The 14403-nt window shown below is 39.8% G+C and overlaps 2 protein-coding genes across 2 annotated transcripts; both read right to left on the bottom strand.

The window, feature by feature from the left end:
* Positions 1 to 2267: 2267 nt before the first annotated feature.
* Positions 2268 to 5572, bottom strand: LOC104443362 (cytochrome b561 and DOMON domain-containing protein At3g61750). The gene is made up of 5 exons (XM_010056715.3): positions 5239 to 5572; positions 4077 to 4473; positions 3463 to 3749; positions 2819 to 3119; positions 2268 to 2696 (listed from the first exon to the last, which is right to left on the bottom strand). The coding sequence occupies exons 1-5, from the start codon at positions 5467 to 5469 to the stop codon at positions 2668 to 2670; spliced, it is 1245 nt and encodes a 414-aa protein (XP_010055017.1). The 5' UTR covers positions 5470 to 5572; the 3' UTR covers positions 2268 to 2667.
* A 1288-nt stretch (positions 5573 to 6860) lies between these two features.
* LOC104443361 (dynamin-related protein 5A) lies at positions 6861 to 14084 on the bottom strand. Its single transcript, XM_010056714.3, has 16 exons — positions 13709 to 14084; positions 12634 to 12697; positions 12419 to 12523; positions 12102 to 12203; positions 11757 to 11807; positions 11587 to 11648; positions 11128 to 11218; positions 10262 to 10326; positions 9333 to 9527; positions 9105 to 9224; positions 8844 to 8914; positions 8511 to 8736; positions 8255 to 8305; positions 7814 to 8042; positions 7350 to 7489; positions 6861 to 7231 (listed from the first exon to the last, which is right to left on the bottom strand). Exons 1-16 carry the CDS (start codon positions 13835 to 13837, stop codon positions 7103 to 7105), a joined length of 1830 nt encoding a protein of 609 aa, XP_010055016.2. The 5' UTR covers positions 13838 to 14084; the 3' UTR covers positions 6861 to 7102.
* Between the last annotated feature and the right edge of the window lie 319 nt (positions 14085 to 14403).

The raw sequence follows: 14403 nt of genomic DNA, 5'->3' as shown, positions 1-14403 counted from the left end.
TTTATTATATAACAATTGATTGATTACAACATTAATCAATATTGTGCGAAAAACAAATGCCCGATTCTCATTGTAAAAATCTCAACCTTAAAATCCAATCTCAATTTTACTCCAAATTTTTTACTTTTACCCTAAGTACCATATATGCAGATTCCATATGATTTGCATGTAGAACCTTTTCTAATTAATAGGTGGGATCTTTCAAAATATGTCATGAGTTAAAATTTGCATCATAGGGCCGAGAATGACCTTTAGAATTTTGGACGGAAGGTTAATAGATAATTTGGTATTAGAGTGAAAGTTGATGATTTTTTTAATAAAAAAAGTTTGGGACAGAATTAAAATTAGACATAAAGTGAGCGGGTTTTTTAGGGATTAGGCAAAAAAAAAATAATAATAAGTTAACGTGGTTTCCACGTCGAAAACGTTAAACATAGATTTTTCAAGTCCAGTCTTGGGCCTATGCGGCCCGACCCGACTATCCTGGACCGACCCGACAAACCCGTCCAGCATAAACCCTCCTGAAAACCCTAGCTGGCTTTCATTATTCACAGAGCTGACCATGGGCAACGGTAGCTTAGCGAGAGGAAAAGTGCGAACTTCCTCAACTTTTCCTCAAAGTTCTTACTCCAATGGGGAAAAAGATTTCTTTTTGGGGCTCCTTTGGCCGTTTTGGTGCATGATGGTTTGTCGGATTGTGGCTTATTGTGTATTGATCTATCCTCCGGAGTAGCTCTCTGTTTCATGACATTCAGCAGAGGAAACTGATGAGAGTATTTCTTACATGTCAATCTTACTTTCATGGTTCTGGGCTTGTAGCAGTTGGTCCATTTTAGCTGATTTTTTTTGCATAGGGTGCAATTTGCACGAATTCAAGATTCCTCATAAAAAATCAATCTTTTGCATTTGCTCAAACGGTCTCTTGTTTGTGGAGGAAATGCTGCTTATGCTCTCTGTCTGGGAATTAGTGATCAGTCGTCAGTCATGCCTGAATTATGGTTTTCTGTCGATTGTTCGATTGTTGGGACTTGGATGTGATGTTTGAAAGTAAAAGGTCTGAGCAGGAAGATTATGCTGAGCTTGTTCCGAAACTAAGAGGGCCCCAGTCCTTGCTTAAGTTGTGGCATTGTGACTCTCGCAACCTCTTGTACATTGATCTGGCTATGCTTGACATCCTCTTGTTGAGTATGGTCGTGGGTCGGATTAAAAGGCGTGGGTTGCATTCTAATATTGAATGCTAATCTAGACTTCTCCCGACATGATCGCATACTCCTGCATTGATCAGAATCCTTGTACTGATCCTCTGTTCCCTTTGTTATGCGTGTTCTGTCTGTTATGGCATTTTTCAAGGCCAGTGCATTGAATTTAGCTTAAAGGAGGAATGTGGGTGACTAGTTAATTGGACACGTTTCTGTGAGTCCGAACAATATGTTTGACGAAGTGTCTTCTTAGAGATAACTCAGCTTATAATGTTTGCAGGGTGGTCATTAACCTATAGTGTTGACCAGAGATAATTTAGCTTATGATGTTTGCAGGGTGCTCATTAACCTATTGTGTTGATCAAGCGCATCTGCCTAATCTATTTGATGTGCAGGTTAAAGTAGAAAGGTACCTTTGTGATTCAACTGATTCCTATGAAGTGGCGGTTGCAGCTTTATTTTTTTCATCACTGTAAAATAAGTTGAATGTCCATTCAGGTTGGCACAGCACGGCAATCTGTTGTTTTCTCTTACAATCATGTAGATCGACACTGTAGTAGACCGGCACGCACTTTTGGATCCGAATTATCTAGTTGTCAATGTAAGTTTGTGTATGCAGCAATTGTAAATGAAGTCCATCTGTTAAGTTGTTACTGCAGCAGCAAAATTTATGTATTCAGTTTGAGAGTGAGTTTAATTTATTTTTATCAAACCTTGTGGGTTTCTCTTGTATGATCGCATCCCCTGTTACCATTCCCTGTATTTTACTTTTTTCATTTGCTTGTCTGAAAGTAATGTGAAGCTACATTGCTCATGAATAAAATAAGGAACACAATCGGTGTAAGCCCAGTAGTGAAAAAATGGGCATAAGCAAAGAGGTGAAGATCATTCTTGTCATGCTTTTGCAAAGTGACGTTTTGGCATTACAGATTCTTATTTGCATTTGATTACGGTGAGCGCATTCCATTTTGTTATAATTGGTTATATTGTTTATCCCTGGATTCATGGTAAAAGTGGAAGTAGATGCCAACTTATACAGGATATGTATGAACATTGTACCACTCTGCCTTTCCAAATCTTCTTCCTTCCAATCAAGCAACGTTAAATGAAACTTGAACTTAGAAAAATTCATACATTCATTCTTTGTTCTTTTTTCCTCTTTTCACAACGATGTATCTGTTCTCAAAACACATCCAAAAATCAAATAGGTAAGAAAATGAAAGTGGTACCTGCACACTCTTTACCATGAGGAAAAAAATGCTCCAAAACTTTACTTACATATTCTGATACTGAAAGAAGTCGCTAAAGAGAAGAAGCAGATCGGACCCCCTGAAGAGCTTGCAAGAGGAAGCTGAAGCTGAAATGGTATGCTTTTTGATAAGCAACACCCGCACATTCGAGACCATATTAGGACATCCTTGCAGGAGAAAATTGACATCGGCTTGTGGGTAGGTCTATAGTTTACTCCCTATCTGTATGATGGCGGCGGCCCCAAATCTGAGTTTCTCATGATATATAAATGCAGAATTTGAGTTTAGTTAGAGTCAGCCCATTTCAACCAATTCATATGTTTTTTAACAACAATCAAATAGTTATATAAATAGAAGCCGAGGACGGACCTTTATTTGGCAATGCTTCTTCAAGGGGATTCATCTGGAAGGCAGAAGGCACGTCAAGTCTCGTTGAATTCTTTCTTTTCATCCGAAACAACACTTCAAGAACAATAACTGCAACTATAACCAAGCTGACTAGAAAGCCATATCCTATCTTCCATTCATCTCGTGCGTGCCCTGCTTCTATCCCCAACACAATGTTTATTGCTGCAAAGAAGAGGGTAAGCCTTCCCACCCAGCTGTGGTACCAATTCCAATACCCTCGAAACTTGGAATCCTTGTCTGGCCGCAGAAAGAACGCCAATATCTGAAAATAAAACAACACATCAGATTAGTGAGCACCATAAGGGAATCTTTCCAAATGTAGTTATCCTATGAGAAACTTTGTAGCGACTCCTTATGCTCTATTGGGACTTTTCATTGTCATGCATGACTTGTCAAATTCATCACAATCAGCAGGATAGAGCAACCTTTCTTCCAATCATGTAGTTTTCGCAGCAGGTAACCATATGGCAGCAAGAATTTGATTATAGATGCCACATTCACTAGGTAAATTTGCCAAGTGAGGAGGTATTGAATTTCAGAGGCATGAATCATGATCACAAACTCAGCGCGTTTTCAGAATTTAATATGATCAAGTTAAAGCGAACCTGAAGAATAGTTAGCACAAGAACAAAAATCCCTATTCCTCTGTGGTTTGGTATGTCGGGATGAACTTCATTGTAGAGCTGCAGTCCAACCACTACAGCTGCTAACCCGATGATAAACCCAATGAACTGTGTAATTGTATGAATGTAATACCACTGGGGATCCTTGTGCCTGAAGTATCTGGCAACTATAGCCCCAGTGGGAAGGATTAGACCCCATCCAATTAGGGCCAATGCCCCATGGGTTCTCTTTCTCTCCCTCACATATTTTGATCCTGGTGACGCTGAACCTGCACCAAGTAAAAATTCAGTCACTGATCTGGCAGAAAGGGGAAAAAGAAACGTTAATTCCTTGCCTGCTGATCCTGGATAAAACAACGGATGGTGATATAAAGTGAATGATATTTGACTTAAAATTAACATTATATCTTTGGAAAGACAACATTAGCTAGTTCAGATTATATGTAATGATTGCATCAATCAAAGATGTTCATTCCTTCACCACCCTCGGTCAAAGCACTAACATGAAAGACTCTCCAGCTGAAAAAGGTGTTGCAATATTCAAAACGGAAAGAGAACAATCAAGGGAGGATAAGATCTAGTAGAGTGCCACCAACCTGCTACAAAGTCGACATAGATTGACGTTTTATTGACATGATGAGTAAGTCGGTGGTGCTTTGGATATTTAATTCCAAAAGCCAAAATAACTGGTTGTCTGGCAAGAGGTTTGCTCAATTTCAGCTGAAAAGCCACGTAAATTCTAGAGGAGTGAAGTCCAACAGCTGCTGGAACTCCGGTGAGTGGCAATTCACCCTTGCCTGGTTTAACTTTAGAAGCAACAGTACCTTGCAGGTAGTACTGCATGATTTTGGGTTGGCCTTTTTTGTTGAACCATCCAACCATTGCACTAGAGCCAACCATCAACCCGTCCTTTGAGAAACCAATTCCAACCCATCCCGTGGTGTATACAGCAGATAACATAATGGTCAAAGTGCCGTCCTCACTCTGGTAATGCTGCGGCAAATGAGAATTTCAGTGAGCAAAGTGTAGTTATGCTGTGGTGAAAATGGATCTAGCACTGAGTTTTCTCGCAAATATAATTGTTTTCCTTTGGTCATGCTTCGGTACCTTTCAATTAATTCTTCTATCTATTAGCTGCCACTCTCAAGTGCAAGTTTATGCCTTCGTATGAATTTTAGCGGGACTTCTCTGTTCCCTTAACAGAAAGCTAGTACTAGAACCCTGGCAAATGGGAACATGCCTTAAAAGGATTTGTAAGCCCACGCATCCAGACAATTCTCGAAACTAGAAGCTTTAAGAAAATGGTAAATAAAGATGACTCGCTGGTTCTTAACTTCGAGACCCAATGCTGAAGAATAAACAATTATGTGGGTGTTTGATTTCAATCCGTGGCTCATGGTTCCAGTTTAAACATCCAGTCTAATATGACTGAAAAACCAGAAGAAATCTACCGTGTCAATTGCCAAGAATTGTGCTCAAAGTTCCCCGGCTTAACTGCTCAACTCCAAAAAGAAACTGAACAAAAGTAAAACAAACTCGTACAGGTCCCATTGAACTGAGGCAACCATGTCTCTTTTTTCCATAATAAGCGAACATTTGGGTCGATTATCTTAGAAAAAGAAAATGACGGCAGCTATCTGCTCTACCACCAATAAAACACGCCGAATTTCCAGACATTGCCTCATTACGGGCCAAACATGATTGAAAAATGCAAAGTCCTGTCAAGAAATTTCACTGATGTGGTTGAAGTGAACTCACTCTCAGAACAAAAGTATTCCAAACGGTCATGCAGATCAGCTTGGATTGGGAAATGTTACTGTACGGCGGAGGAAGCACGCTTGTGAGATCGGTCCTGCACTCTTCTGGTCCTCCCACATTTGATCCAGCGTCATCAGCCCCTGCAAAAATTTCATGCTCCAGCGCAAAAATGAGGGCACATAGCCCGAAGATGAACCTTGCCAGCACGACCCAAGATCCGAAACCTGCCATTGAAGCACCGTGCAGCTGAAACTAGATCAAAGGCTTCTAGAAAAGAGAGAAACCAGATCAAGATTGAGAAGTGTGATTGTGGAATGTGAAGGATCTTCCGGCGGTTGAGAGGTATCAGTCTCTTGTATGTGAAGCTTAGAGAGAGGGGTTGGTGGCAAAGATGGCGGTTAGCAATCATGTTTCGCTCCGAATTTTTGAGGGCTACTAACTACCCAACGGTAATGACTGATGGACTTGCTTAATCTTTCCTTCAGAAAATCATTTTTTGCACAACTAGTGAAAAAGATCAGATTTTTCCGCACAATGTACATAATATGTACTAATTCGACTCGCTTTAACAATGTTATCTACCGTTTTATGCTACTTCTAGTTCAACTTTGAAATTCATCTTCTTATGGGGATCCGTGGGAAATAAAAACTGAAAAATTAATGTACCATGTAAGTTTATCCAATAAAGAAGAACCCAGCTTCTCGGCGGAGTGTGTGTTTGAGTGTGTTCTTATGGTCAAGGCACCGTAGCGAGGGATGATGTACGCTAACTCTAGAAAAAAAGCATGCAAGAGGCTAGTCCCGTGAATTTTTATGGCAAAATTTTTTGGGCACCTAACACTTAGCCTTTTGGAGGCCCACCGGCCACATCGAGAATAGGTGCTTAGTCATTCCATGGCAAGTTTTCAAGAATGGACACATTCCCTTGCCTTGCAACGTACGATACATCAGAAATGGTTCACCTCCAAACCCCCGCAAAAAGGGAAGCTGGGTCACCAAGATAGATCAGTTCATCGACTTCAATCGCACATTTCCTGCTAAATATCTTTATCCATAATTAGGTGGAAGCTGGAACAAATTCACCTGAAGCATAATTGCTATTTCAAATCATGAAGCGAATAATTAATATAATTCCGCCTTGTGATTGAAGACACTCCTGGACAGATGCCATTTTCAGGTGTAAAAGATATGAATTTGGCTTTGTCAATCTTATCAATCTAGCAAACTCATTTCTCCATATGGTGTGTATACATAAAATTAGCACTACCGCCTATAGTTTATGTGAGATTTTATAAACCACTACTAGCTATTCTAAAAACTTAAATTACTAGATGAAAGCGTGATTTATTATTTAAATACTCCCTCTCACACTTAGTATGGTCCTTACTTAGTATTAAGCGTGGAAATTTAATTAGAGGAGCAAATGAAATCTAATAAGATTTGAACTCGAGATTTTCAACTTTGATACCATGTAAGATTTTGCCGACTATTCTAAAAATTTAAACTGTTAGATAAATGTGTAGTTTATTATTTAAACAATCTATATGAGTGCTCGTCAATGTTCGTGTTCTATAGATCCATGCATGGTCATCTGGGTCGTTCCCAAAATTAAGAGCGACACCTAAAGGAGGAAAATGTTCTTTAGGATTTAGAATGAAGTAAATGTAAAGTCTACAACAAAAGAATGGACAGAATACAGCCAAAAGTAAATATGCTAACACCCCTCAAATGAATGACCAAGAAACGCCTGGCAAATAGGCATCTGCCCCCTACACTAAAATCCGCGTATAAAGAATCAGAATCTCCAAAGCCCAAGGACTGAATCACAGCTGTCTCAAAACTCCAATGTGTAACCGGCACCCCTCTACTTGGACCATGAAACTGCATCCATCTCTGTCTGTGCACTTCTGTATAGCTCCAACCTCTTAGCAAGGGAGGCACGCCGTTGCATGACCGCTGGATCTTCGTTCAGCAAAGAAGCTAACTGCTTCGACTGCAAATTAGAGAACCCAAAACGAGGATGGGAGTCAAAATTCAGAAAATGGGTAAGGACAATGGTGGGGGGATGAAAAACGGAATGAAGAAAAAGCAGGAGATCCAATCATCTTTACCTCCTTTCCACCGAGTTCAGCAAAGAAATAATCCATTAAGCTACGTTTGGCCTCACGTACTTGACAGTAGACAATGGACTTTGGGATGGAGTTCCTCAAAGTTGCACAAACCATGTTGATGTACGAGAGCACGGTCGTCCCTGTGTTGTTTAAGGAGATGTTAACAATAAAAATTAACATAGCTACCATAACCTTCACTTACTTACAATTTACAACGGATCTAAACCTGTCAGTCTCCAGAAATAAGAGATGAATCTAGCTTTTCTCTCAGAATGAATCGAGAAAAAAGACAAACTAAAACCTTAAATAGCCTTAGTGACAAAGACGAACCCTTCCTCCATGAGGTGTAAGAGGCCAAATAAAGCCTAGGCCCAGAACTCTAATGCAAACAACTTGAAAATTTTCTTCACAATTCCTTGTACTTGTGGCACCTACCACTGTAGATATATGACTCCATGACTTACCGACTCGTCGGAGGTATGCATCGTTATATCTATCAAAAATTGAGTGCGTTGGATTTCCACCCTTCTCAATATCTTGGGGAAGCTTGCGGAAGAATTCAACAGTCAGGTAACCACACTCCATGTCCACTAACAGAAGTGTTGCTTTTCTGCTTTCTTCTTTCATTCTGTCCAAAGATTCACAAGCTGCAGCAGAAACTTCCACCTTCAAAGCGGGATACTGCTTTAATTCCTACAACAAACAAAAAGAATATTAAGCATTTCTACCGATATTTCAACCTATAGTTTAAACAGAAAACACATTGCAAATATGATAACCATGATTGGGCACCCTGAACATAAAACCTATGATAATAACTTGGTGTCAATGGCTCATTCTGGGCAATTCTCATGCAGAAAAAAATGAAGTAATAATAAATAGTTTAGCCACAGGATGGGACTTGCCACTGTCTCGCTGATAGCCTTGTGAACCAACTCCTTCAGTATGGCGTGTACCTAAAACAGCAATGAGAAAAGAAGCCATTATTACCAGGAAGGCCTAGGCAAACATGCTATTATAGTAATTATAGTAATTCTTGAGCAATTAAGAGAGAGGGAAGAAAAGAACATTTGTTTAAGAAAAGGGCACACCTTGGGACTTTATCAATTGGACATAGAAGTGTCATAATTGGGTGATATGGAATTAGATGAAATTACATACCGCATCGACGGCAGCCTCAGCAGGACCTTTGATAGAACCTAAGGAAGACTCAATAAGGCGACGATATCCCTGTTCCGGAGCTATTAGATGTGGTTGATAACCATCAGCTTCTGTGATAAGCTTTCGCACATGATCCATTGAAAGATTTTTGTCGAATTGGAGTCTCTTCATTGCAGCAGGAAGTTGGTTATCAAACACATTGTATATTTTATCACCACCAGAGCGGCTGTAGGAATCAGATGTCAATAGATCATAAGAAATATGGAAGCAACGCAAATTTTAACAGATCACTAACCATATTTACTACAAAAATTATTTAAGTAGAGTACGTACCTGCCATCGAGATGTTCTTTAAATATCTGATCAAAGACACGGCATATTTCCATGATCATGTATAGTTTTCCCTGCATTATTACAAGTGTGTTTTATAGATAGCATTACTTCAATGCTGGCAAAATATAATTTAAACATAAAGAATGCTGTTGAACTCTGAAGCACAAATCCATTGAAGTGAAAAGGACATGACAGCAGGATCAGAACAGTAAAGCATAACTCTAGAAGTAACAGGTATGTAAACAAACTCGGCATGCTTACTCCAGCATCAGTTGCTATAGGCTTCCCAAGTCGGCTCAGTTCTGTTTCTAGTTCAACAATAGTCTTGCTAATAAGTGATTGAAGGGCGGGAATTTTCGACCTGATGACACCTTCCAAATGCTGAAAAACACAAGATTATTGTTTGTGGAAGGAAAAAAAAAAATAAAAGACAACCATTTCTTTCAGGGAGAGAGTACTACAAAACTGATGCCTGGTGTTTCCACATACCTTAGAAAGCACCTTCCCAAGATGCTCAGAACCCATCCTTTGAGCAAGATGCCGATATTCTTGGGAATTAGCAAAATATTCTCTCTCCCTACGTCGTGCAGCAATCATGTCTACACTTTTGTTAATATCAGCTTGAGAGCGATTAACAACGCCGATCCAAGGATACTGGAGCTTGTATGATTTTCCTTCAAGAATCTAGAGAATGCAGAATGTTGGTGAAAGACATTCATGTGGCCAAGAGTGCTAAATATTTCAAAAGTAGAAGGCTTGGGTGCAGTGCAGCAGAACTTTTGGATATCGTCCCTGATCTTAACCTACTACAGTGGCACTCCAATTGTCACATTGGATTGAGGAAAGCAAAAGTAGCACATGGAGGGAAAAGTAATTTATGGAGCTTGGTCTATGTCTGGCAAATCCCAATCTTTGCCACGTCTAAAGCCGAATCCTTCACCAATACCAAAGCAAATACTAGCCTATGTCTTTGCTAGTGCTTATATTAAGAGAAGATGAAATATGTTTCCAACTCCTCGACAGTAGAAATTTGAATTGACGAATTCCTTCTTCTTCTTCTTCTTCTTCTTCTTTTTCTTTTCTTTTCTTTTTTTATGAAAGGAATCAGAGGATTGACTCATTGTTGGTCTCAGCTAGTGTTTGATTTCTGTGTGTTCTGTTAGAAAGGAAAATTCCATATTGAAACAGAAAGTGACTTTTTTTCTGAGATTAAGGATAAGATTTTTGCCAAAAGTGAAAATGAAATCAAGAAGGCTGTACACTAAGTTTCCAGGACTGAATGCAACAATTGAAGTGATTTCAAACATGAACTACACCACCTATCCAACAAAGAGAAGAGTATGCCACTTCATCAACAAATACTTAACATACACTCAGCTCATTTTAACATCATAACAAATTGAGAAGAACTAGCTTACATCAACAGCATCAGTGCCCTTGTCCATCAGATCAATCTTTGTCAAAACTCCGATAGTTCTTTCACCTTAAAATCGACGTGCAAACAAAAATAAAGTCAATTCTCATATCTATCAAGACCATTAACAGAAAAAAGGACATACCATTCACACAATCATCTTTTAAACAGAAAATCATATGCAGGCCAGCTAGGTTTTAGATAGAAGTTAAGATGTTTAATTTCTTGTCTTAATGACCCCAAGTCCCAGCCAGATATTCTTATGCCATTACTTAAAAAAATGGCATAAGTGAAGCCTCTTGATATCAAAAGAAATGTAAAACTTACATCAGGCACCCTCTACTAATTTGATAAACTGCCTTGAAGTGGTAAAGGCAACAATCAGTCAAAGCATCCCAGGCAGCCATGCATTAAGACTAGAGATCCTTACTAATGATATGATATGATAACATTCTTCATTTGCATCTGTTCCATTCTACATCTTATATATCATAGGATGCTTAAACAACGTAGCTGATAAATCGGACTTTGTCGCAATCCAATTGACAAATCCAACTTCCAACCTACTTACACTTCCAATTTCATGTTGCACAGTATAGGACTTCAAATTGCAAAGCCCACTACAGGAAGACAAAATCCTATGCTGCTCATGTCTACTATTTTTTCTACTTTCTTCTTAAGGTCAACACTGATAACTTCAATTCGCCAAATTCCCTCTCCTATTTCCTTCCTTTTCCTTTAGCTCATTTATTTCCTTAAATAATTAATCTTAGATGTCAGTCCATTCATCCACACACAAGAGAAAAGGATGGTCTCAAAAGTGCCACAAAACAAAGTGACACGTTTCATTAATTTTTCTCCTAAACTTACCTCTAGGATCTACCTCACGGGAGATCTTAATTGCATCTGAGGTAGCAAGATCTTGGTTGGCAGGGGATATTGCCAAAATGATGCAATTGGGCTGAAACAGGAAAAGTAACTATCTTAATAAAGTTCATCCATGCAAATTAGACCCAAGGAAACAAAAAGTAAAAAGAAGAATTAAGTTTGTCCAAGGAAAGATTCACCGAATTGAGTGGTTAAAGACATCGTTATTGCTAAATATGGCATGAGAAAATTCTCTACTGTATAAATTACCAAACGTAAGTGACGGCAAATTTATGCAGTGAGCATTCTCTAGTGCTTTTGGTGCATGCTTTCTGAAGTCTATTCTACCTTCACGTTAAAAAAATGAAGTTCATATCATCCTTTATTGAACCAACTATGAGATTATCTTCTTCCAGTCAATATTTAACTTCAAAAGCAATTTTTAAGTTTGATAATGCTTACCTTCTCAATATAGGACCGAACCATATTCTCAATGTCTTGCACAATGCTATCAGGTTGACCCTCTTCAATACAAAAAATAAAAAAAAAAGAACTTTGGCTGTTAAGATCTTATAACACATAGAGAAACAACTGTTTACCAAAAATGAAAGAATATAGAAACCACGACTCACCAACTGCAACCTTCGTAAGCCCAGGAAGGTCAATCAAAGTCAGATTCACAACTGCAAAGGTTGCACATTGCATGTGAGCATTGGAAAGCTTAATCGTCTAATGGACACATTGACCAGCAAAGGAACATGCAAGAGGTAATTATGAACCAAAAAGTAATTATGAAACGTTAAGACTGGAAAGATTTTTTTTTTTTTTTTTTTTTTTTGAGGAAAACTTTAGCAGACATTCCTCTTTGGTCGTTCAGGGAAATTATCCATTTCAAAGGTACAAAGACCAAACATCATCACTCTCTTGTCTAAACCTTGAAACGAAAGAACCATAAAAGGCCATCACTCATCTCTTACCATTAGGAGAGTAGATGCTGAGATGGATTGGAACGCTGGAAATTTGTTTGCTTCGGCCGGTCTCTCGATCAGTCTCATCAGCAATCTCCTTTCTGACAGCAGCTATATAACAGACAAAACTGGTAAGCATCTATGAACTAAAGGAAACAAATGAAAGAGTCAAATTTGGTCTTCAAGTTTTCCATCATATACATAAAGGGAAGAACAACTTAGAAAGACTTTATTAAGAATAGCTAGCACAAGGAAAATGAGAACAGAAAGGAATAGCTAATAGCAAAAAGCTCAAATAAATACATTCATATGCGAAGATGGTATACCAAAATCAGTGAACCTCTTCCTTGGGAGGTGCATAAACTCAGCATATTCTCGTCCTTCATCGATCTTGTGAAGCTGCAGAACAAGAGGGCGCCGGGTAACAATCCCTGCACAAAAAGGCTTCCTATCACATCCAAGATCCAACCACCAAGGGGAAAATTGCCAGAAACCAGGAAACTAATGCTAGAGAAGGTGCACGGTCCCAAAGAGAAATTACCCGATCCACGAGGCAAAAAATCCTTCCCAACAACGCTCTCCAGAACTGAAGATTTCCCAGAGCTCTACAATAAGAAAGATCAGACAAAATGTCCAAAAGCACATTTATCAATCAGAACACTTCAACTATTATCTATATGCTCAACTACCTCCAAAAAATAGGGAAGGAGCATAGGAGGTATTCTAAAGATGTTAAATGTATTCAAGGTTTATCAGAAACAGGAAAACTAAAGGAAACTTGAGGAATGCCAGCATCAGCAGACAGTGAATATCTGAAATGAATATTAGTGATGAATCATTTCTAAGCAATTGCAAATTCTTTCGATCACAATAGACATTGTCCTCTAAAAAATATGGAACCTAGCTGCCTACAATGAATAACTTTGAACCTTTCGAATGATTTGGCAAAGTTATGTCAATTTAAGTGCTAAACTACCATCAAGGCTTTTCTTATCATGTTTGCTAGCACAGTTAACCTGAGAAGCAGTGTAAAGCTTTGAACTTCAAAGCTTGCAGGCAGTGAAGAAAGCATTGGAGAACAACCGAGATCGAGCAACAGTCATTATCTCATTGAATCAGTACAATGACTCGCCACCTTGGATCGAGGACGAATGAAAATTATTCTAAATCTATTGATCCAATCAGCCAGCTTTAGGACTAGAGTGATTTGAAAGCACAATTCAAAGAGCAGGAGAAGAATAAGAGAGGCGGAAAACTCGCAACAGCAGCAATAGCAGCATAGAATCCACATCTACGCTAGCAAAGACTCCGATCGTCGAACAATGAGCAGAAAACTATCCCAAATGCAGCAACGACGAAATCGAGATCAACCGATGCAAATGCCCCGGTCAACCCAAGGAAAATAAAAAAAGCAACGAGCAACAAATGCAAAAAGCCAGCAAAAGCATTGATCCAGTCTCGTAGAGAACCAAAACCGCTAGGACACATCAAAAACAGGAGCCGATCATCGCCCAAAGCACCCGGCATCTCCGACGTTGCGAGACACGCATATACGAAAACGGGCGTCTAGATGGGAACAGGCAAACGCGACGAGATTCAAAGGGAGAGAGAGAGACCTGGCCACCGACGACGGCGATGGAAGGCAAGGAGTCCCAGAGGGTAGGGAGAGCGCTCTCCTCGCCGTGATCGCCGAGGGCCGTGCAGGCCCGCTGAATCTTGTTGACCAGGCTGATCAGGTTCTCCATCGTCGGGGTCGGGGCCTCAGCTCGCGACTCGGATCGCGCGATATCGCCGCAGGAACTTTACTTTCTGCTGCTGCTGTTGGTTGCCTATGGAAATGCGCGTGAGGCCAGAGAGAGAGAGAGAGAGAGCGATCGATCGTCTAATCGATCGTCTAAAAGTAAAACCGATCTTAGGCAGGAAGGAAGACAACTGGGAGGGTCGGTGTTGAAAAAAAACCGAAACGCACCACAGAACTCCCCCCCGCGTATTTACGTAAAGGATCACAGGCGCTCTTTCTTTTTCCCTGGCTTTTGAAGTTTTCGTCGGTCCAACCACACGTCGTTGAACGATGCGACTCTCTGCTCCCATTCTCTGTCAACGTAGCTTTTGGCCTCTGAGGTGGGTTGGGCTTCCAAAGATGGAGGGAGGGATTTGTTCCTTTATCTGCATCATGGGCTTTACTGGCCAGCAGTGTCCCCGATATTTTGCTTTGCTCGTAAGAAACCTATCTATCTACATCGAGATTTCACATTCTTATGACGAAATTAGGCAGCGTGATTATTAGTATTCCAATAGGCCTCCCCGAAAA

Source organism: Eucalyptus grandis, chromosome 5 (genome assembly GCF_016545825.1).
Source record: "Eucalyptus grandis isolate ANBG69807.140 chromosome 5, ASM1654582v1, whole genome shotgun sequence".
NCBI classification, from domain to species: domain Eukaryota; kingdom Viridiplantae; phylum Streptophyta; class Magnoliopsida; order Myrtales; family Myrtaceae; genus Eucalyptus; species Eucalyptus grandis.
The sequence above is the reverse complement of the archived record's forward strand: the minus strand, read 5'-3'. Positions and strand labels throughout refer to the sequence as shown.

Bases quoted from the DNA above. Each gene is read 5' to 3' on its own strand.
- LOC104443361 (XM_010056714.3), bottom strand. From the start codon at position 13,837: ATGGAGAACCTGATCAGCCTGGTCAACAAGATTCAGCGGGCCTGCACG. The intron at 11,219-11,586 runs GTAAGCATTATC...TTCCTGTTTCAG, and splicing joins TTCGGTCCTATATTGAGAAG to CCCAATTGCATCATTTTGGC. The intron at 8,043-8,254 runs GCAAGTCCCATC...TGTTTGTTGTAG, and splicing joins AGGCTATCAGCGAGACAGTG to GAATTAAAGCAGTATCCCGC.
- LOC104443362 (XM_010056715.3), bottom strand. From the start codon at position 5,469: ATGGCAGGTTTCGGATCTTGGGTCGTGCTGGCAAGGTTCATCTTCGGG. The intron at 4,474-5,238 runs GTGAGTTCACTT...CATTTGCCGCAG, and splicing joins GGAATACTTTTGTTCTGAGA to CATTACCAGAGTGAGGACGG. The intron at 3,750-4,076 runs GTTGGTGGCACT...TACTTGGTGCAG, and splicing joins CTATGTCGACTTTGTAGCAG to GTTCAGCGTCACCAGGATCA.